We start from the raw sequence: 23,070 nt of genomic DNA on the forward strand, positions 1-23,070 counted from the left end.
TCTCTCTGTTTTATACGGACGTGACGACTCATCCAGCATTACCGTCCATCGACATCTCTCATTTGATGGAGTGAGGAATTATCTCTCGGACATAAAAAAGCAATTCTTCAACAAAATCCCTTCATATGGTAAGAGGAACTCAAATTTCCCCAGATACACAGAAATGATTCATTGTACTTATCTAACACTAGATTCATTTAGATATCAAGATGATCATTTGGCCAGTATTCAACATCGTACATATCATTTCAAATATCGTTTAAAGTCCAAATGCTGCGTCCCCTAAAATCACACTCTGATCATTGTATATTGTGCATTTTGTCTCTGTCACAGCGGTTTGGATGAATTTACCTCCGGAGCCGAAGACTCGAGAAGATTTTCTACAACGTATGTATACAACACACACACATACTGAAATCTGAATTTTGATTGGTCAGGAGATGTTAAATATCTTTTATACATGAATATGCTATATATATGAAAGTGAACAACATTCTATTCGTTTTTTTTCCTGAAGTTTCTACAAGAATCCTCAAACAGTATCGTCTAATCATGTAATCTCCTGCTCTCTCTCTCTCTCTCTCTCTCTCTCTCTCTCTCTCTCTCTCAGACATATAACGTGTGAGGAAGTGAGAGTGTGAGAGAGTTTAAATATAAGGCATTAATGAGTTACCGGTCTAAATATGACCCACTGTACTCCATGATTAATACACGATAACCTTTATTGTGTAACATCTCTTTTCTTTCAGATTTCCGTTATCTGACTCTGGATCCCACCACGGCACATGGTTACCTCCGTCTGTGTGAGGAGGACAGAGCGGTGAGACGCAGTAAGAAAGAGAAGTCGTACCCTCGTCACCCAGAGAGGTTTAACTCCTTCGCTCAGGTGCTGAGTAAGGAGAGTGTGTGTGGACGCAGCTACTGGGAGGTGGAGAGGAGCAGTGACGGATGTGTGTACATCTCAGTCTCGTATAAAGGGATCAGTAAAATAGAGCCACCCAGACGGACTGCGTTCGGGTACAACGATCAGTCCTGGAGTCTGGTGTGTTCTCGGGCTCCGCTTTCTTTCTATCACGACGACATTAAGACCGAGCTCGGAGTTCCATCATCCTCCAGAATAGGAGTGTATGTGGATCACAGTGCAGGAACTCTGTCCTTCTACAGCATCTCTGACACGATGAAGCTCCTCCACAGAGTCCACACCACATTCACTCAGCCTCTATACACCGGGTTTACTCTGTGGGCTCCTGACTCAGTTGTCAGGTTTTCTGATCCACAATAACGTAGAGTTTACAGTACTGTAAACAGTACACTATACCATACTGAGCACTACTGAGTTCTGGATTCTGATTGGTCAGGAGGCGTTGATTAATTCTCTATAACAGCAGCTCTGACAGTAGCGCAGCCGCAAATCATTAGATACTAACCAGCTGCTGCGACATTAAACCCACTTATTACACAAAGCATGGACCGAAGAAACTATTCATCTCATAATTAATCAATATTATTGATATTATATTTATTATACATTTAATATAAATAAAGGAATTGTTTAAAACGAATTAGGTTTTTATTGCAGCCCAGACATGATAAATGTGGGCAGAGATAGATTTCTGTATTTTAATAGAACGTATAACGCTGTCGTTCTCCAACGAGTTGGCTCACAAGTGCGATTTGAAGGGTTCCGTTCTGTTTTTTCTTCTATTTTCTTTGCTTTCCATTTTCCCCGTTTCCTTTCTTTCCATGATGTGTATGCAGTTAAATCATATTTTTAAATCCGAACACCAGATAGGATTGTATAATAGGCTAATACACACTTGTTGTAGCCTTTTAACATCAATTCTGTATCTTCACTAACAGAGAGACACAAGAGGATTTACAGCAGGACTGTGTCTTACTGAATGATGTAAATAAAGCAGAAATATTTTCCTAATTCTGTCCGTTTGGAATTTAGTGACGAGTGTGAATGTGAATCTAAATAAATGACACTTTATTACTACATGACTGAGTCAAAAGAAAACTGTACTTTATTTATTTTGCATTGTTTATCTCCATTTCATTCTGAATGAGGGTTCCAGTGCTTAACGAGTGCCTAAACACTTCATGATGTGCTGTTAGTGGAAACTAATCCGCTTTGTGTTGGGCCACATCACACCACCGCATCGCAGATTATCTTTCTGGAACATCATGCCTCATCCCGTTTTATTCCTTGCATGATGCGTTATCAATAACGTTAGAATTCTTGCTCGTTAACTTGCTTACATCACTTGCCAAGTGAGAATGAACTGTGAGGACGGATTTTGTGTGTATTGCAAGGGAGTCACACCCGGAATTTGATGACAATGGGCACTAAGGGGTAAGCGAGAACATCCTCGTGCTCACACCTCACCTTCACCAAGCATGCATTTCCCAATGCCTCCTCTTGAACCAAGCCTAGGTGAATTGAGGTCTGTTTACAGCCTGAGTCCACCAATGCATGGTATGTACCCCCTGAACACTCACCGGAAGGCGGTATATCCCAGCTCGATCGTGGGTGGCCTGTGACGCACCGGGGAGCTGGACCATCGCTCCCACCTCCATCACGTGGCACTGGTCCTGGAAATGGCCAGGCTCCCGGCAACGGCAGCATACCGACCCCGGCATTACTCCCGCACCTACGGCCCCAGATTCACCCACCTGGGAAGAAGAGGAGACAGGGGGAGAGGGATGGGGAGGGAAAGTATGGGTATGGATCTTGGGGGGAAAAGGCCCCTGTCTCCATAATGCAGGGACAGGGAAAGGACGGGGAGAGGGAGAGACACAAGGGTGAGAGAGAGAGGAAGAAGCGGGGGCTAGCCTGCCCCCGGATACGCTGCCAGGTGGTCCTCGGCACGTGTCCCGGAGCTTGTGGGCGAAGGCAAATGGGTGGCCGAGCTTGCTGAGGGTCAGTGATCGGAAGCGCCGATGGTGCTGTTTGGGGTCCAGCCGACCCACTGCAAAATCGCCCATTTCAGGACTGGGGACACCAGCATGTTGGCAACTGGTCTCTCTCTGTCTCTATCTCTCGGCGCATGCCTCTCTCCGTCTTATCCTCGCCTCGTCTCACTGCAACAGAGAACATTCATTAAGAGAATTCCCCACGGGTGTGCATTCCTTACCACTCGCCTTCTCCGGCTCCAACCTACGTTCAGAAACCGGCGCTCGTCCACGTCTCCGCCTCCACAAACACCTTCTGACCAATCAGAATAGAGAACTGTAATGGATTTGAGCGCTTTATTTTATTGAGAATCTAAATCAGGAGTCAGACCACAGACAGGTACAGTTAACAGAGACATATTTATCATCATTATCCACATAGACAATATATTAGAACATTAAAAGATTTTTTTTTTTGGAAAAAAAAACACATCATATTTAAGACACTGTAGTTATTTCCCACTGATTAAAGAATCTAAAAATATACAGTCAAAGTGATTTTGATTTTTTTTTAAAACCCTTATGTATCAATACAGCGGCTTGCTGATAAATCCTGACCTCAGTATTAAAAGCTCCTGTTTTTGCATTTTGGTTGAAGATGAGTGAACCACATAAACTTCATCACTGGGGGAAACTTTATTCTCCTGTGCTGTTATCTTTTACTCTGCAAAGCTTTGATTGTAATATTTTAATAAAGAATTCAAAACTCACAGATAAACTTGACAAAACTTCAGATTTTAAAACGTGAACGTGTATTTTACATCTTAGAACACAAGCAGAACAATCTAATTCCTTCAAAAGTTTAGATTTTATTTTTATATAGTGTGACGTTAACAGGTTTAAAATGTTGCTCTGTACTGGCTTTATTACTGTTTATTAGTTATTTAATGAGAGGTTGCTGAATATGAAACAAACAGATAGAACTTTATAACGCTAAGGTCATGAGATATCATCTGATCATTTTCTTTTTCAATTCTACTAGTTTCTTATCCGAGAGTTCATTTTGAACATTTCCTTTTTTATTATTGTAAAATTACTCCTCTGTTTTAATTAATAAATGTACAGGAATTTTACATAAAACACTACACACTTCATTCTGGATCACACAATCTCACAGATGTAGAACCAAACAACCAGTGGAACCCAATCCCGGCGTATAGAGGCTGAGTGAATGTGGTGTGGACTCTGTGGAGGAACTTCATCGTGTCAGAGACGCTGTAGAAGGACAGAGTTCCTGCACTGTGATCCACATACACTCCTATTCTGGAGGACGATGGAACCGTGAGATAAGTCTCAATGTTGTTGTGATAGAAGATGAGAGAAGAAGAAGAACACCACAGACTCCAGGACTGATTGTTGCCTCCAAACTCACATTCATTACCCAGTCCTTTCCTGTTGAGGTCTTTATATGAGACTGATATGGACACACCATCACCGCTCCACTCCACCTCCCAGTAACAGCGTCCACACACACTCTCCTTACTCAACACCTGCCAGATAGAGTCAAATCTCTCTGGATGATCAGAGTACTGCTGCTGTCTCTCACTGTACCTCACTGCTCTGTTCTTCTCAGACAGAAGGAGGTAACGATGTGCCGTGTTGGGATCCAGAGTCTGATAACAGAAATCTGAAATAAAAGAGAAAAACTAACTGAACATGTTGGGTTTGATTCACAGAATATATTTATGTGAAGAGTGAGAGAGCTGTATGTATATGTAAACCCCCGTGTGTCTTTGTTCTGTGCGAAGTATTGCGTCTGTGTTTTCCACCAGTACTCTATTGAGCTGTTTTGATCCTTGTTCATAGTTCCATAGTTTTTTTTCCTGTTTTCGTCCTCACGTTTCTGATCCTAGTTCTGCTTTTTACTGCACTTGCATCCGTTTCCACCCAGATTATGTGACAATGTGTGTGTGCACGTGTGTGGTGCGTGCGTGTGTGTGTGTGTGTGTGTTAGACGTACATTTCAGGAAATCTTCTCTGGTCTGTGGCTCTGATGGTGAAATGATCTGAACTGCTGCAGCTGTGGAGAGAAAAATGGAAAAGAAGACAAAAAGCATCATCAGTGTCATGTAATTTACGTAACGGAGGTTAGGACGGATGCAAGTGCAGTTGAAGACATTTATTAGAGAGAGGCAGGCAGACAAATCCAAAATGGTAATCAAAAGCGTGGTCCAATAACAGGCAAAAGGTCAGGCGATCGGCAGACGGGCATAACACAAAACGAGAAACAATATCGATAAACATGAATCGAGAACGAGAACAAGGAACAACCGCTTGGTAAAGATATAAACAATACGACGCAATGTGCTAAAAGACACGAGAGGTTTAAATGACAAACATAATCATGGGTTAAACACAGGACAGCTGAAAACAATGATGTCACACATTCGGGAAACAACCAATGACAAAACAGGGGCGGAGACAGAACATAACCATAACAAAAGCATTTGTCCAAAGTAAACAAAGTCAATGTCACTGAAGAACCAAAAGCGTGCGTTCGATAAGAGCTCACGCATCAGGCTTGTGCTTCAGTTTTCTGAGCACGCTGCAACACTGCAGCACTAACTCGAGGGGAAATCGTGACAGAACCTACCTACGCCCCCAGAGGGCGCTCCTCCCAGAGCGCCAGAACACACTCCCCTCCCCTGCCAGTCCTGGCCCTTTGGGCAATATGTCTTCAGCTGAACCGAGTGGCATCCTCAGCGGAGCAGGAAGGCAGAGCGACATCCTCAGCAGAGCAGGAAGGCAGAGCGTCGTCCTCCATCGACTCTGTAAGCTGAACTTGGTTGACTGTGTCAACAGACTCAGGCGTGAGCGGAACGTGGTCGGTTGTGTCAGCAGACTTGGGCGTGAGCAGAGGTTGGTTGTCCGTGTCAACAGACTCGGGCGTGAGCATAACTTGGTTGGTTGTTACTTCAGTTTCAGGTGTGAGCAGAGCCTGGTTGGTCATGATGTTGGTTTCAGACTGGAACCTGGCGTGGAAGGTAACATCATCAATCTCGGACTGGAACTCGACCTGGAAGGTCACATCGTCGATCTCAGACTGGAACTCGGCCTGGAAGGTCACATCATCAATCTCGGACTGGAACTTGGCTCGAGAGGTCGCCTCTCCAACCTCGGACAGGAGCTTGGCTTGGGAGGGCGTCTCTTCGACCTTGGACAGGAACTTGGCTTGAGTGGTCGTCTCTTCGACCTCTGACAGAACCTTGGCTTGAGAGGCCCTTTTTTTGACCACAGACCAGAACTCGGCTTGAGTAGTCGCCTCTTTGACCTCGTACAGAAACTTGGTTTGGGAGGCCCTCTTTTCGACCTCGGACAGGAACTTGGTTTGAAAGGTCGTCTCTTCGACCTCAGACAGGAGCTTGGCTTGAGAGGCCATCTCTTCGACCTCGGACAGGAACTTGGCTTGAGAGGCCCTCTTTTCGACCTCGTACATGAACTTGGCTTGAGAGGCCGTCTCTTCGACCTTGGACAGGAACTTGGCTTGGGATACCCTCTTTTCGACCTCAGACAGGAATTTGGCTTGACAGATGTCTCTTCGACCTTGGACAGGAACTCGGCTTGAGAGGTCGTCTCTTCGACCTCAGACAAGAACATGGATTGGGAGGTCACCTCGTTGACCTCTAGCAGGAACTTGACTTTATGCTGGAGCTCTGGGGATAAGACCTCTTCGTGGGTCTCATACTGGAACTCTGGGGATGAGACCGCCTCGTGCGTCTCATGCTGGAGCTCTGGGAATGAGATCGCCTCGTGGGTCTCATGCTGGAGCTCTGCAGAAGAGACTATCTCATGGGTCTCAGGTTGGAATTCTGGAGATGAAGTCGCCACGTTGACCTCCGACTGGAGCTCGGCAGGTAAGACCACATTGTGGGTCTCAGGATGGAGCTCTGGGGAGGAGGTCGCCACGTTGACCTCTGGCTGGAGCTCTGTAGGTGAGACCACCTCATGCGTCTCAGGATGGAGCTCTGGGGAGGAGGTCGCCACATTGACCTCTGGCTGGAGCTCAGCAGGTGAGACCACCTTGTAGGTGACAAGCTGGAGCTCTGGAGCCGAGGTCGCTACATTGTCCTCCAGCTAGAGCTTGGTAGGTGAGACCACCTCGTAGGTCTCAAGCTGGATCTCTGGAGCCGAGGTTTACATGTTGACATCCGACTGGAGCTCTGCAGAGTGGACCACATAATAGGTCTTAGGCGGGAGCTTGGGGGAGGAGGTCATCCAGTTTGCCTGCTCATAATAGGTGGTGAACGGCATGGTAGGTGTTTCTGTGAGGCAGGCCTCCCCCAACAGATCCTCCGGGACAGCCCTGGATTCTGGACTACCGAACAAAATCAAGAATGGTCCCACAAACTGAGTTACATTATCTAGTCCACTGGATCCCATGGCTTCTAGATGCTGCGCCCACTGGCGGGCTGAGCCAAAAAACCGGGACAACATGAACCTTATCCATTGCTTCTCACTGGGCTTGGGGTCCGTTAGGCTTGAGATATAAATCTGGCAGTCAACCAGAAAATATTCAGGGTAGCCAAAAAAACCCCCATCATACCGATCTGGGAGATCGACTAAAGTCCAGTGCGGAAACTGGATCGAATCCAAGGCGGGGATGGTTTGCTTAGTGTGACGTCTCCTTTGTCTTCCTGCTGCATCCATGGTGAGGCGTAGTATTATGTCACGTAATTTCCATAATGGAGGTTAGGACGGATGCAAGTGCAGTTGAAGACGTTTATTAGAGAGAGAGGCAGGCAGGCAAATCCAAAATGGTAATCAAAAGCTTGGTCCAATAACTGGCAAAAGGTCAGGTGATCGGCAGACGTGCATAAACAGGGCAAGGCAAAACACAAAACGAGAAACGAGAAACAAAGTCAATAAACATGAATCGAGAACAAGAACAAGGAACAACAGCTTGGTAAAGAGATAAACTCAGTACGACGCAATGTGCTAAGAGACACGAGGGGTTTAAATGACAAACGTAATCATGGGTTAAACACGGACAGCTGAAAACAATCATGTCACACAATCGGGAAACAACCAATGACAAAACAGAGGTGGAGACAGAACATAACCATAACAAAAGCATGTGTCCAAAGTAAACAAAGTCAATGTCATTGAAGAACCAAAAGCGTGCGTTCGCATCGAGCTCGTGCTTCGGTTTTCCGAGCACGCTGCAATATTGCAGCGCTACCTCGAGGGGAAATTGTGACAATCAGGTTGTAAAAGATGGGAACAAGTGAAAGTGATGGAGTCGGTTCATTCGTTTTAAATCAGTATTTTAGTTCAGTGTCAGGTGAGTAAACTGTCTGCAGAAAAGAAAGCAGGAGCAGTGATAAGAAATAACACGTCACAGAGCGAGTAAAGACGTCCATCGTGGTGTTTCTCCAGCAGGAACAGCTCCCCTTACCATGTGGAAGGATTTTGCTGAATTCCTCCTCACAGAATTCCTCGAGTCTCTCCTTCAGGTCCGAGAGAGAATTCCTCACTCCATCAAATGAGAGATGTTGACGGTCAGTGATGCTGGATGTCTGAAACTCTGCTCTGTCTAATGGAGGAGACCGATGTCGAGAAGCTAAAGCCTACAGAAAGCAAATTAAACTTCAAACAAAGATAAACAGCACGCACAAACAAAGTAGTATGGAAAGTAAAAGAAAAGAAGAAGGGAGCACTCAGTGTCTGCAGATCAGACAGTGAGTGTTACCTGGAGGAAATGGATGTGATCGTGTGTGTGTGAAAACTGCTCCAGCTCAGTGACTCTCCTCTGAAGATCAGCGATCTCCTGCTCCAGTTGCTCCAGGAGTCGTTCAGCTCGACTCAGTTCAGCCTTCTCCTGAGCTCTGATCAGCTCCGTCACCTCCGAGCACCTTTTCTCCATGGAGCTGATCATCTCAGTAAAGATCCTCTCACTGTCCTCCACTGCTGTCTGTGCACTGAGCTGTTAGGAGACACACACAACAAACGGAGGTCCTTTTTAAAACTTAACCCTCATTCCGTCTCTTACTGGGCCTCTAAACGACTCGTTGTCCATGTTGTGTGTTTTTCTAGGAGCAGCTCTGTCTCTGCTCACTGCTCACCTTTATAGTGTTCACAGTCTGTTTCAGCTCCTGCACCTTCTTCTGCTTCTCCTGGATTCTCTGCTGGGATTTCCTCCGCTCCTTCTTTAACTCACTCTGAGGACACACCGATTTTGTTCATCTTTAAACTATAATAATTGGTTCCATATAAATGTCAGTTAAAAGTACATTCATGTTTCTCAGAGCTGTGAATGTTATCACACCCCTGTACACAAAGCGAGCTCCATGAAGACATGGTGTGTTTAGGTTGGAGTGGAAGAACTCGAGTGTCCTGCACAGAGCCCTGACCTCACCCCCACTGAACACCTTTGGGATGAACTGGAACACCGACTGCACCCCAGACCTCCTCACCGTGTATCTGAATAAACACAAATTCCCACAGCCACGCTCCAAAATCTAGTGGAAAACCTTTCCAGAAGAGTGGAGCTTATTATAACAGCTTTAATTATGTTTGTTTTACCTCAACGCTCTCTCTCTCTCTCTCTCTCTCTCTCTCTCTCTCTCTCTCTGACCAGATTACGACTATCACTGAGGATAAATTTAACACTCTGTTAACCGGAACACATACAATTTTTACCGAGCTTTTACAGATTCATATAACTGACTAAAGCACCTGTTTCTAGACGGAAAATCTCATTAAGATGATTTAATTCTGGACAGATTTCTCGTTCTCACCTGTTTCTCGGCTCTTTCTGCTGTGACTGTGACGGTGTCGTGTCCTTTGTGATTATCCATCGTACACAAGTAACAGATGTAGGTCTGATCGCTACGACAGTAGATCTCGATTGGCTTATTATGTTCAGAGCAGATCTTCTCTTGTAGCTTTGCAGAAGCTTTGATTAATGTGTGTTTTTTCAAAGCAGGAATTTCTAGATGAGGTTTCAGATGAATTTCACAGTAAGAAGCCAGACACATCAGACAGGACTTGACGGCTTTATGTTTCATCTGGGTGCAGAAATCACACTCCACATCTCCAGGTCCAGCGTAACAGTGAGCAGGAGAAGCAGCTTGGACTTCAGTCTTCTTCAGTTTCTCCACCACTTCAGCCAGCATGTTGTTTCTGCGTAGAACAGGCCTCGGAGTGAAAGTGTCTCTGCACTGAGGACAGCTGTAGACGCCCTTCTGATCCTCCTGATCCCAGGAGATATTAATACACACCTTACAGAAACTGTGACCACAGGGGATCGTCACCGGATCCTTCAGGAGATCCAGACACACTGGACAGCTGAACTGGTCCTGATCTGCTGAAATACTGGCCTCGGCCATTTTCCTGCACCCACACACTGTGAACGAGAGAGATCCGTTTTGTTTTTTCTGAAATGAGGAGTTACTTCCTGGTTCTGCGTGTCTGTGCGCGTGTGTGAGAGGGAGAGAGATAGAGAGAGAGAGAGATTGAGAGCGAGAGAGAGAGAGAGATTGAGAGCGAGAGAGATTGAGAAAGAGAGAGAGGAGGAGGAGAAGGAGGAGGAGGAGCTCAAATGCAGAGGGGTTATGAATTCTACTTCTTCTTCTTTGGGGTTTTACGGCAGCTGGCATCCAAATTGTTGCATTACTGCCACCTTCTGTCCCGTATTATAGTCCTTTTATTTTAGAGTCGTCTTTCCAGTCCAGTCTTTCTTAAGAAATTAAACAAACATGTCCTCCATTGCTTGCTATCTGCACATTCTAATATACCTTTAATATTGCCCTCTACCCTTCCTATTTCCCGTAACTGAGTCATCACTTCCTGCCTTCCATGAGTGAATTTTCCACATGACATAAAAATATGTTCGACAGTCTCATCCTCATGGCATTGATCACAGAGTCCCGTTGGATGTTTTCCTGTTGTGTGAAGTGTGCTGTTGAGGTCGCTATGCCCCGTTCTCAACGTTGTTCTTGTACTTAGTACCAGTTAGTGAACATTTCAGTCAACACCCACATGACAGTGTCAGGATTTGGCAGTGGAGGCGGATGCAAGAGTAGGTCATTTATCATGGAAAACAAAAACAAAACAGACAAAATCATGACAACAAGAACCGTCAATAGGAACTATGGATATGAAGCAAGACACATACAGACTATAGGACAAGAACAAAACACAGCAGATACTACAAGAACGAAAGCTTCACAGTGAGACCCTGAAAAACTGGAACTCAAGTAGTTTTGCTAGTGAAGGTGAAACATTAAACAAACGAGAGTGTGTGTGTGTGTGTGTGTGTGAGATCTGTGAACCCTATCTGTCATATATCAAGCAGGTAACTCTGGACTTAATTTCCCAGCAGCCACTGCACCATACTACATCACTGTCACATGACCACCTGCACCTGTATCAAGTTTCTGTTTAACGAGCACTCCTATATATAGCCACTTTTTGTACTGCTTCCTCGTCTTATGTATTGTCTATCCATACTTTTGTCCATGTGTCAATGTTTAGTTTTGCCACAGTATTTTGCCTCGTGTTATTGTGTCTTTGTTTTTTGTCTGTTTGTTTATTAAATGTTTGAAATCTGCGATTGCTTCCGTCATCCATCTTTGTAACGTGACACTATCACAACCCTAACCGTAGGCAAGACCATGTGTTCATGTGACTTGCAGTCATGACTAACTTAAACACACAATTCTCCAGCAAGTGAAGAAAGAAAAAACTTAAAACTTAAATAAGGAAACTAATCAGGAAAATAACAAACACATGAGTATAATAAAGACAGGAAATTATGCAGACAACCGAAGAAGAAATTCTGCATGAAAAGTCGGGTGCCCTCTAGTGGACACAACGATAGTACTGCCCCTGGAGGCCGTATTTCTTCTAGAAATGGAATTAATGTCATTCAATTTAAAATTCCCAAAATGGTAGAGATGAAGAAAGCAGAATAAACATAATTTTGTAATACATGTTTGTTAGTTAATGTGTTAATTAACATATAGGGGTATCAATATATATCAATTTGATCCCTAAATAGATTTCCTGATGGATTCTTCATAGTATCCTGATAGTTTCGTCCTGGTGAGGAACTGCCTGCAGATAAAGACATTTTTGGAGAAGGGTGCACCTGACCAGATTTAAAAAACCCGCTCTGTAAAACACAAACAAATCCTATATAAAGAGCTGAATGTAATGGATGTGTCCTCAGAGTGAGTTAAAGGAGGAGCAGATGAAATCCCAGCAGAGAATCCAGGAGAAGCAGAAGAAGGTGCAGGAGCTGAAACAGACTGTGAACACTATAAAGGTGAGCAGTGAGCAGAGACAGAGCTGCTCCTAGAAACACACGCAACATGGACAACGAGTCGTTTAGAGGCCCAGTAAGAGACGGAATGAGGGTTAAGTTTTAAAAAGGACCTCCGTTTGTTGTGTGCGTCTCCTAACAGCTCAGTGCACAGACAGCAGTGGAGGACAGTGAGAGGATCTTTACTGAGATGATCGGCTCCATGGAGAAAAGGCGCTCGGAGGTGACGGAGCTGATCAGAGCTCAGGAGAAGGCTGAACTGAGTTGAACTGAACGACTCCTGGAGCAACTGGAGCAGGAGATCGCTGATCTTCAGAGGAGAGTCACTGAGCTGGAGCAGCTTCCACACACACACGATCACCTCCACTTCCTCCAGGTAACACTCACTGTCTGATCTACAGAGCCAGATGTTCCTCACACACTCTCTTTAAGTGGTCTGATTTGGCCTGAGATCATTCGTCCCTCTCGTATACCACTCTGTTTCCAGTCTCTCTCTGTTTTATACGGATGTGACGACTCATCCAGCATTACCGTCCATCGACATCTCTCATTTGATGGAGTGAGGAATTATCTCTCGGACATAAAAAAGCAATTCTTCAACAAAATCCCTTCATATGGTAAGAGGAACTCAAATTTCACCAGATACACAGAAATGATTCATTGTACTTATCTAACACTAGATTCATTTAGATATCAAGATGATCATTTGGCCAGTATTCAACATCGTACATATCATTTCAAATATCGTTTAAAGTCCAAATGTCGCGTCTCCTAAAATCACACTCTGATCATTGTATATTATTCCACCTCCATTTTGTCTCTGTCACAGCGGTTTGGATGAATTTACCTTCTGAGCCAAAGACTCGAGAAGATTTTCTACAACGTATGTATACAACACACACACATACTGAAATCTGAATTTTGATTGGTCAGGAGATGTTAAATATGTTTCATACATGAATATGCTATATATATGAAAGTGAACAACATTCTATTCGTTTTTTTTCCTGAAGTTTCTACAAGAATCCTCAAACAGTATCGTCTAATCATGTAATCTCCTGCTCTCTCTCTCTCTCTCTCTCTCTCTCTCTCTCTCAGACATATAACGTGTGAGGAAGTGAGAGTGTGAGAGAGTTTAAATATAAGGCATTAATGAGTTACCGGTCTAAATATGACCCACTGTACTCCATGATTAATACATGATAACCTTTATTGTGTAACATCTCTTTTCTTTCAGATTTCCGTTATCTGACTCTGGATCCCACCACGGCACATGGTTACCTCCGTCTGTGTGAGGAGGACAGAGCGGTGAGACGCAGTAAGAAAGAGAAGTCGTACCCTCGTCACCCAGAGAGGTTTAACTCCTTCGCTCAGGTGCTGAGTAAGGAGAGTGTGTGTGGACGCAGCTACTGGGAGGTGGAGAGGAGCAGTGACGGATGTGTGTACATCTCAGTCTCGTATAAAGGGATCAGTAAAATAGAGCCACCCAGACGGACTGCGTTCGGGTACAACGATCAGTCCTGGAGTCTGGTGTGTTCTCGGGCTCCGCTTTCTTTCTATCACGACGACATTAAGACCGAGCTCGGAGTTCCATCATCCTCCAGAATAGGAGTGTATGTGGATCACAGTGCAGGAACTCTGTCCTTCTACAGCATCTCTGACACGATGAAGCTCCTCCACAGAGTCCACACCACATTCACTCAGCCTCTATACGCCGGGTTTACTCTGTGGGCTCCTGACTCAGTTGTCAGGTTTTCTGATCCACAATAACGTAGAGTTTACAGGACTGTAAACAGTACACTATACCATACTGAGCACTGCTGAGTTCGGGCTTCTGATTGGTCAGGAGGCGTTGATTAATTCTCTATAACAGCAGCTCTGACAGTAGCGCAGCCGCAAATCATTAGATACTAACCAGCTGCTGCGACATTAAACCCACTTATTACACAAAGCATGGACCGAAGAAACTATTCATCTCATAATTAATCAATATTATTGATATTATATTTATTATACATTTAATATAAATAAAGGAATTGTTTAAAACGAATTAGGTTTTTATTGCAGCCCAGACATGATAAATGTGGGCAGAGATAGATTTCTGTATTTTAATAGAACGTATAACGCTGTCGTTCTCCAACGAGTTGGCTCACAAGTGCGATTTGAAGGGTTCCGTTCTGTTTTTTCTTCTATTTTCTTTGCTTTCCATTTTCCCCGTTTCCTTTCTTTCCATGATGTGTATGCAGTTAAATCATATTTTTAAATCCGAACACCAGATAGGATTGTATAATAGGCTAATACACACTTGTTGTAGCCTTTTAACATCAATTCTGTATCTTCACTAACAGAGAGACACAAGAGGATTAACAGCAGGACTGTGTCTTACTGAATGATGTAAATAAAGCAGAAATATTTCACTTCAATGTCATTTGTTCTGCTGAAATATTTTCCTAATTCTGTCCGTTTGGAATTTAGTGACGAGTGTGAATGTGAATCTAAATAAATGACACTTTATTACTACATGGCTGAGTCAAATGAAAACCGTACTTTATTTATTTTGCATTGTTTATCTCCATTTCATTCTGAATGAGGGTTCCAGTGCTTAACGAGTGCCTAAACACTTCATGATGTGCTGTTAGTGGAAACTAATCCGCTTTGTGTTAGGCCACATCACACCACCTCATCGCAGATTATCTTTCTGGAACATCATGCCTCATCCCGTTTTATTCCTTGCATGATGCGTTATCAATAACGTTAGAATTCTTGCTCGTTAACTTGCTCATTGACGAATGCCAAGTGAGAATGAACTGTGAGGACGGATGTTGTGTGTATTGCAAGGAGTCACACCCGGAATTTGAGAACAATGGGCACTAACGGGTAAGCATGAACATCCTCGTGCTCACACCTCACCTTCACCAAGCATGCATTTCCCAATGCCTCCTCTTGAACCAAGCCTAGGTGAATTGAGGTCTGTTTACAGCCTGAGTCCACCAATGCATGGTATGTACCCCCTGAACACTCACCAGAAGGCGGTATATCCCAGCTCGATCGTGGGTGGCCTGTGACGCACCGGGGAGCTGGACCATCGCTCCCACCTCCATCACGTGGCACTGGTCCTGGAAATGGCCAGGCTCCCCGAAACGGCAGCATACCGACCCCGGCATTACTCCCATACCTACGGCCCCAGATTCACCCACCTGGGAAGAAGAGGAGACGTACACAAGGGGAGAGGGAGGGGGAGGGAAAGAATGGGTATGGGGTACGGATCTTGGGGGAATAGGCCCCTGTCTCTGTAGTGCAGGGACAGGGAAAGGACGGGGAGAGGGAGAGTGAGAGAGAGAGGAAGAAGGGGGGGCTAGCCTGCCTAGGGGGGCTAGTCTCTCTCTGTCTCTATCTCTCGGCGCATGCCTCTCTCCGTCTTATCCTCGCCTCGTCTCACTGCAACAGAGAACATTCATTAAGAGAATTCCCCACGGGTGTGCATTCCTTACCACTCGCCTTCTCCGGCTCCAACCTACGTTCAGAAACCAGCACTCGTCCACGTCTCCGCCTCCACAAACACCTTCTGACCAATCAGAATAGAGAACTGTAATGGATTTGAGTGCTTTATTTTATTGAGAATCTAAATCAGGAGTCAGACCACAGACAGGTACAGTTAACAGAGACATATTTATCATCATTATCCACATAGACAATATATTAGAACATTAAAAGAATTTTTTTTTGGAAAAAAAACACCATATTTAAGACACTGTAGTTATTTCCCACTGAGTAAATCATCTAAAAATATACAGTCAAACTGATTTGGATTTTTTTTTTAAACCCTTATGTATCAATACAGCGGCTTGCTGATAAATCCTGACCTCAGTATTAAAAGCTCCTGTCTTTGCATTTTGGTTGAAGATGAGTGAACCACATAAACTTCATCACTGGGGGAAACTTTATTCTCCTGTGCTGTTATCTTTTACTCTGCAAAGCTTTGATTGTAATATTTTAATAAAGAATTCAAAACTCACAGATAAACTTGGACTTATACGGTTCTATCTGCCGTCCAATCATCATCATCCAGGCTGAATATGGGATGAACACAACACAGGCAGCCTTAACCAATCATGTACTGTATGTTCTAATGGATTTTAAATAGAGTTAAATGTTTTAAAGTGAAATTTCAGGCTTTAGAAACAACTTCAGATTTTAAAACGCGAACGTGTATTTTACATTTTAGAACACAAGCAGAACAATCTAATTCCTTCAAAAGTTTAGATTTTATTTTTATATAGTGTGACGTTACCAGGTTTAAAATGTTGTTCTGTACTGGCCTTATTACTGTTTATTAGTTATTTAATGAGAGGTTGCTGAATATGAAACAAACAGATAGAACTTTATAACGCTAAGGTCACGAGATATCATCTGATCATTTTCTTTTTCAATTCTACTAGTTTCTTATCTGAGAGTTCATTTTGAATATTTCCTTTTTTATTATTGTAAAATTACTCATCGTTTTAATTAATAAATTAAAATGTCTTTTTGTGCAGCTGCATTGTGTGCTAGTTAGACTGAGCAACAATGTGGCAATGTGCAGGAATTTTACATAAAACACTACACACTTCATTCTGGATCACACAATTTCACAGATGTAGAACCAAACAACCAGTGGAACCCAATCCCGGCGTATAGAGGCTGAGTGAATGTGGTGTGGACTCTGTGGAGGAACGTCATCGTGTCAGAGACGCTGTAGAAGGACAGAGTTCCTGCACTGTGATCCACATACACTCCTATTCTGGAGGACGATGGAACCGTGAGATAAGTCTCAATGTTGTTGTGATAGAAGATGAGAGAAGAAGAAGAACACCACAGACTCCAGGACTGATTGTTGCCTCCAAACTCACACTCGTCACCCTCTCCTTTCCTGTTGAGGTCTTTATATGAGACCGATATTGACACACCATCACCGCTCCACTCCACCTCCCAGTAACAGCGTCCACACACACTCTCCTTACTCAACACCTGCCAGATAGAGTCAAATCTCTCTAGATGATCAGAGTACTGCTGCTGTCTCTCACTGTACCTCACCGCTCTGTTCTTCTCAGACAGAAGGAGGTAACGATGTGCCGTGTTGGGATCCAGAGTCAGATAACAGAAATCTGAAATAAAAGAGAATAACTAACTGAACATGTTGGGTTTGATTCACAGAATATATTTATGTGAAGAGTGAGAGAGCTGTATGTATATGTAAACCCCCGTGTGTCTTTGTTCTGTGCGAAGTATTGTTTCTGTGTTTTCCACCAGTACTCTATTGAGCTGTTTTGATCCTCGTTCATAGTTCCATAGTTTTTTTTCCTGTTTTCGTCCTAACGTTTCTGATCCTAGTTCTGGTTTTACTGCACTTGCATCTGTTTCCACCCAGATTACCTGACAGTGTGTGTGTGCACGTGTGGTGTGTGTGTGTGTTAGACGTACATTTCAGGAAGTCTTCTCTGGTCTGTGGCTCTGATAGTGAAATGATCTGAACTGCTGCGGCTGTGGAGAGAAAAATGGAAAAGAAGACAAAAAGCATCATCAGTGTCATGTAATTTACGTAATGGAGGTTAGGACGGATGCAAGTGCAGTTAAAGACATTTATTAGAGAGAGAGGCAGCCAGGCAAATCCAAAACGATAATCAAAAGCTTGGTCCAATAACAGGCAAAAGGTCAGGCGATCGGCAGACGGGCATAAACAGGGCAAGGCAAAAGACGAAATGAGAAACGAGAAACAAAGTCAATAAACATGAATCAAGAACAAGTACAAGGAACAACTGCTTGGTAAAGAGATAAACTCAATACGATGCAATGTGCTAAAAGACACGAGGGGTTTAAATGACAAACGTGATCATGGGTTAAACACAGGACAGCTGAAAACAATGATGTCACACATTCGGGAAACAACCAATGACAAAACAGGGGCGGAGACAGAACATAACCATAACAAAAGCATGTGTCCAAAATAAACAAAGTCAATGTCATTGAAGAACCAAAAGCGTGCGTTCACATCGAGCTCGCGCATCGGGCTCGCGCTTCGGTTTTCCAAGCACGCTGCAACACTGCAGCGCTAACTCGAGGGGAAATCGTGACAAAACCTACCCACCCCATCCCAGAACACACTCCCCTCCCCTGGCGGTCCTGGCCCTTTGGGCAATATGTCTTCAGCTGAACCGGGAGACTGAGTGGCATACTCAGTGGAGCAGGAAGGCGGAGCGTCGTCCTCCATCGACTCTGCAAGCTGAACTTGGTTGGCTGTGTCAACAGACTCAGGTGTGAGCAGAACGTGGTTGGTTGTGTCAGCAGACTTGGGCGTGAGCAGAGGTTGGTTGTCCATGTCAACAGACTCGGACGTGAGCATAACTTGGTTGGTTGTTACTTCAGTTTCAGGTGTGAGCAGAGCCTGGTTGGTCGTGACCTTGGTTTCAGACTGGAACCTGGCGTGGAAGGTCACATTGTCAATCTCGGACTGGAACTCGGCCTGGAAGGTCACATCGTCGATCTCGGACCGGAACTCGGCCTGGAAAGTCACATCGTCGATCTCGGACTGGAACTCGGCGTGAGAGGTCACATCGTCGATCTCGGACTGGAACTCGGCTTGAGAGGCCTTTTTTCGACCTCAGACAGGAACATGGCCCCAACAGATCATCCGGGACAGCCCTGGATTCTGGACTACCGAACAAAATCAAGAATGGTCCCACAAACTGGGTTACATTCTCTAGTCCACTGGATCCCATGGCTTCTAGATGCTGCGCCCACTGGCGGGCTGAGCCAAAAAACCGGGACAACATGAACCTTATCCATTGCTTCTCACTGGGCTTGGGGTCCGTTAGGCTTGAGATATAAATCTGGCAGTCAACCAGAAAATATTCAGGGTAGCCAAAAAAACCCATCATACCGATCTGGGAGATCGATGACAGTCCATTGCGGAAACTGGATTGAATCCAAGGCGGGGATGGTTTGCTTAGTGTGACGTCTCCTTCATCTTCCTGCTGCATCCATGGTGAGGCGTAGTATTATGTCACGTAATTTCCATAATGGAGGTTAGGACGGATGCAAGTGCAGTTGAAGATGTTTATTAGAGAGAGAGGCAGGCAGGCAAATCCAAAACTGTAATCAAAAGTGTGGTCCAATAACAGGCAAAAGGTAAGGCAATCAGCATACGGGCATAAACAGGGCAAGGCAAAACACAAAACGAGAAACGAGAAACAAAGTCAATAAACATGAATCGAGAACAAGAACAAGGAACAACAGCTTGGTAAAGAGATAAACTCAATATGACGCAATGTGCTAAGACACACGAGGGGTTTAAATGACAAACGTAATCATGGGTTAAACACAGACAGCTGAAAACAATCATGTCACACGATCGGGAAACAACCAATGACAAAACAGGGGCGGAGACAGAACATAACCATAACAAAAGCATGTGTCCAAAGTAAACAAAGTCAATGTCATTGAAGAACCAAAAGCGTGCGTTCGCATCGGGCTCACACTTCGGTTTTCTGAGCACGCTGCAATATTGCAGCGCTACCTCGAGGGGAAATTGTGACAATCAGGTTGTAAAAGATGGGAACAGGTGAAAGTGATGGAGTCGGTTTATTCGTTTTAAATCAGTATTTTAGTTCAGTGTCAGGTGAGTAAACTGTCTGCAGAAAAGAAAGCAGGAGCAGTGATGAGAAATAACACGTCACAGAGCGAGTAAAGACGTCCATCGTGGTGTTTCTCCAGCAGGAACAGCTCCTCTTACCATGTGGAAGGATTTTGTTGAATTCCTCCTCACAGAATTCCTCGAGTCTCTTCTTCAGGTCCGAGAGAGAATTCCTCACTCCATCAAATGAGAGATGTTGAAGGTCAGTGATGCTGGATGTCTGAAACTCTGCTCTGTCTAATGGAGGAGACTGACGTCGAGAAGCTAAAGCCTACAGAAAGCAAAATAAACTTCTAACAAAGATAAACAGCACGCACAGACAAAGTAGTATGGAAAGTTAAAGAAAAGAAGAAGGGAGCACTCAGTGTCTGCAGATCAGACAGTGAGTGTTACCTGGAGGAAGTGGAGGTGATCGTGTGTGTGTGAAAGCTGCTCCAGCTCAGTGACTCTCCTCTGAAGATCAGCGATCTCCTGCTCCAGTTGCTCCAGGAGTCGTTCAGCTCGACTCAGTTCAGCCTTCTCCTGAGCTCTGATCAGCTCCGTCACCTCCGAGCGCCTTTTCTCCATGGAGCCGATCATCTCAGTAAAGATCCTCTCACTGTCCTCCACTGCTGTCTGTGCACTGAGCTGTTAGGAGACACACACAACAAACGGAGGTCCTTTTTAAAACTTAACCCTCATTCCGTCTCTTACTGGGCCTCTAAACGACTCGTTGTCCATGTTGTGTGTGTTTCTAGGAGCAGCTCTGTCTCTGCTCACTGCTCACCTTTATAGTGTTCACAGTCTGTTTCAGCTCCTGCACCTTCTTCTGCTTCTCCTGGATTCTCTGCTGGGATTTCCTCCGCTCCTTCTTTAACACACTCTGAGGACACACCAATTTTATTCATCTTTAAACCATAATAATTGGTTCCATATAAATGTCAGTTAAAAGTACATTCATGTTTCTCAGAGCTGTGAATGTTATCACACCCCTGTACACAAAGCGAGCTCCATGAAGACATGGTGTGTTTAGGTTGGAGTGGAAGAACTCGAGTGTCCTGCACAGAGCCCTGACCTCACCCCCACTGAACACCTTTGGGATGAACTGGAACACCGACTGCACCCCAGACCTCCTCACCGTGTATCTGAATAAACACAAATTCCCACAGCCACGCTCCAAAATCTAGTGGAAAACCTTTCCAGAAGAGTGGAGCTTATTATAACAGCTTTAATTATGCTTGTTTTACCTCAACGCTCGCTCTCTCTCTCTCTCGCTCTCTCTCTGACCAGATTACGACTATCACTGAGGATAAATTTAACACTCTGTTAACCGGAACACATACAATTTTTACCGAGCTTTTACAGATTCATATAACTGACTAAAGCACCTGTTTCTAGACGGAAAATCTCATTAAGATGATTTAATTCTGGACAGATTTCTCGTTCTCACCTGTTTCTCGGCTCTTTCTGCTGTGACTGTGACGGTGTCGTGTCCTTTGTGATTATCCATCGTACACAAGTAACAGATGCAGGTCTGATCGCTACGACAGTAGATCTCGATCGGCTTGTTATGTTCAGAGCAGATCTTCTCTTGTAGCTTTGCAGAAGCTTCGATTAATGTGTGTTTTTTCAAAGCAGGAATTTCTAGATGAGGTTTCAGATGAATTTCACAGTAAGAAGCCAGACACATCAGACAGGACTTGACGGCTTTATGTTTCATCTGGGCGCAGAAATCACACTCCACATCTCCAGGTCCAGCGTAACAGTGAGCAGGAGAAGCAGCTTGGACTTCAGTCTTCTTCAGTTTCTCCACCACTTCAGCCAGCATGTTGTTTCTGCGTAGAACAGGCCTCGGAGCGAAAGTGTCTCTGCACTGAGGACAGCTGTAGACGCCCTTCTGATCCTCCTGATCCCAGGAGATATTAATACACACCTTACAGTAACTGTGACCACAGGGGATCGCCACCGGATCCTTCAGGAGATCCAGACACACTGGACAGCTGAACTGGTCCACTGAAAACTGATCTGCTGAAATACTGGCCTCGGCCATTTTCCTGCACCCACACACTGTGAACGAGAGAGATCCGTTTTGTTTTTTCTGAAATGAGGAGTTACTTCCTGGTTCTGCGTGTCTGTGTGTGTGTGTGTGTGAGAGAGAGAGATAGAGAGAGAGATAGAGATTGAGAGCGAGAGAGAGAGAGAGAGAGAGATTGAGAAAGAGAGAGAGAGGAGGAGGAGAAGGAGGAGGAGGAGCTCAAATGGAGAGGGGTTATGAATTCTACTTCTTCTTCTTTGGGGTTTTACAGCAGCTGGCATCCAAATTGTTGCATTACTGCCACCTTCTGTCCCGTATTATAGTCCTTTTATTTTAGAGTCGTCTTTCCAGTCCAGTCTTTCTTAAGAAATTAAACAAACATGTCCTCCATTGCTTGCTATCTGCACATTCTAATATAGCTTTAATATTGCCCTCTACCCTTCCTATTTCCCGTAACTGAGTCATCACTTCCTGCCTTCCATGAGTGAATTTTCCACATGACATAAAAATATGTTCGACAGTCTCATCCTCATGGCATTGATCACAGAGTCCCGTTGGATGTTTTCCTCTTGTGTGAAGTGTGCTGTTGAGATCGCTATGCCTCGTTCTCAACCTTGTTCTTGTACTTAGTTCCCTTATCTCTTAAAGTATCTACTCTGCTTTAAATTGAGTGCAAATGCCTCCCTTTAGACTGGCACCCTGTCCAGGGTGTACCCCGCCTTGTGCCCGATGCTCCCTGGGATAGGCTCCAGGTTCCCCGTGACCCTGAAAAGGAGTAAGTGGTAGAAGATGGATGGATGGATGAATGGATGGATGGATGCCTCCCTTTACATTTTCACATCACGCTATCTCACTAACATTCATGGCAGTTAAATGCAAGATCACTGCACACCTCTCTCATGTAGCTATATGTAGCTACAACTTTCTGCTTAAAGCTCCGCCCACTCTCTCTACCAGTATAAATAAAACTCATTAATAGAAAACAAAACTGACTTCAGAGTGCCATGCTCTCTGTCTGTCTCTCTCTCTCTTTCTTTCACACACACTCTCTCTCACTCTGTCAGTGTGTGAGTTCAGGAAAATGGCCGAGGCCAGTATTTCAGTAGATCAGGACCGGTTCAGCTGTCCAGTGTGTCTGGATCTCCTGAATCTGCGCACTCCTTCTCT

The 23,070-nt window shown here is 44.5% G+C and overlaps 3 protein-coding genes across 3 annotated transcripts; 1 reads left to right on the forward strand and 2 right to left on the reverse strand.

Moving 5' to 3' along the window:
• Window positions 1-727: 727 nt before the first annotated feature.
• LOC128616589 (tripartite motif-containing protein 16-like protein) lies at window positions 728-1,912 on the forward strand (the record flags this gene model as incomplete). Its single annotated transcript, XM_053639198.1, has 1 exon — window positions 728-1,912. A coding segment is annotated over one exon (555 nt), but the record flags the coding sequence as incomplete, so codon positions are not given.
• Window positions 1,913-3,228: 1,316 nt separating this feature from the next.
• On the reverse strand, window positions 3,229-11,061 carry LOC128618713 (tripartite motif-containing protein 16). Its single transcript, XM_053642514.1, has 6 exons — window positions 9,693-11,061; window positions 9,018-9,113; window positions 8,645-8,878; window positions 8,351-8,522; window positions 4,916-4,975; window positions 3,229-4,582 (listed from the first exon to the last, which is right to left on the reverse strand). Exons 1-6 carry the CDS (start codon window positions 10,551-10,553, stop codon window positions 4,047-4,049), a joined length of 1,959 nt encoding a protein of 652 aa, XP_053498489.1. The 5' UTR covers window positions 10,554-11,061; the 3' UTR covers window positions 3,229-4,046.
• Window positions 11,062-15,812: 4,751 nt separating this feature from the next.
• LOC128618924 (tripartite motif-containing protein 16-like) lies at window positions 15,813-23,046 on the reverse strand. The gene is made up of 6 exons (XM_053642632.1): window positions 21,319-23,046; window positions 20,656-20,751; window positions 20,283-20,516; window positions 19,989-20,160; window positions 17,681-17,740; window positions 15,813-17,364 (listed from the first exon to the last, which is right to left on the reverse strand). The coding sequence occupies exons 1-6, from the start codon at window positions 21,916-21,918 to the stop codon at window positions 16,829-16,831; spliced, it is 1,698 nt and encodes a 565-aa protein (XP_053498607.1). The 5' UTR covers window positions 21,919-23,046; the 3' UTR covers window positions 15,813-16,828.
• Between the last annotated feature and the right edge of the window lie 24 nt (window positions 23,047-23,070).

The sequence above is a fragment of the Ictalurus furcatus genome, chromosome 2 (assembly GCF_023375685.1).
Source record: "Ictalurus furcatus strain D&B chromosome 2, Billie_1.0, whole genome shotgun sequence".
NCBI classification, from domain to species: domain Eukaryota; kingdom Metazoa; phylum Chordata; class Actinopteri; order Siluriformes; family Ictaluridae; genus Ictalurus; species Ictalurus furcatus.

Bases quoted from the DNA above. Each gene is read 5' to 3' on its own strand.
- LOC128618713 (XM_053642514.1), bottom strand. From the start codon at position 10,553: ATGCCAGCTGCCGTAAAACCCCAAAGAAGAAGAAGTAGAATTCATAAC. The intron at 4,976-8,350 runs GTAAGGGGAGCT...TTCTCTCCACAG, and splicing joins CAGCAAAATCCTTCCACATG to CTGCAGCAGTTCAGATCATT. The intron at 4,583-4,915 runs GTACGTCTAACA...CTTTTATTTCAG, and splicing joins CAGAGAAGATTTCCTGAAAT to ATTTCTGTTATCAGACTCTG.
- LOC128618924 (XM_053642632.1), bottom strand. From the start codon at position 21,918: ATGGCCGAGGCCAGTATTTCAGCAGATCAGTTTTCAGTGGACCAGTTC. The intron at 20,517-20,655 runs GTGAGCAGTGAG...GTCTCCTAACAG, and splicing joins AGACTGTGAACACTATAAAG to CTCAGTGCACAGACAGCAGT. The intron at 20,161-20,282 runs GTAACACTCACT...TGCTTTCTGTAG, and splicing joins ATCACCTCCACTTCCTCCAG to GCTTTAGCTTCTCGACGTCA.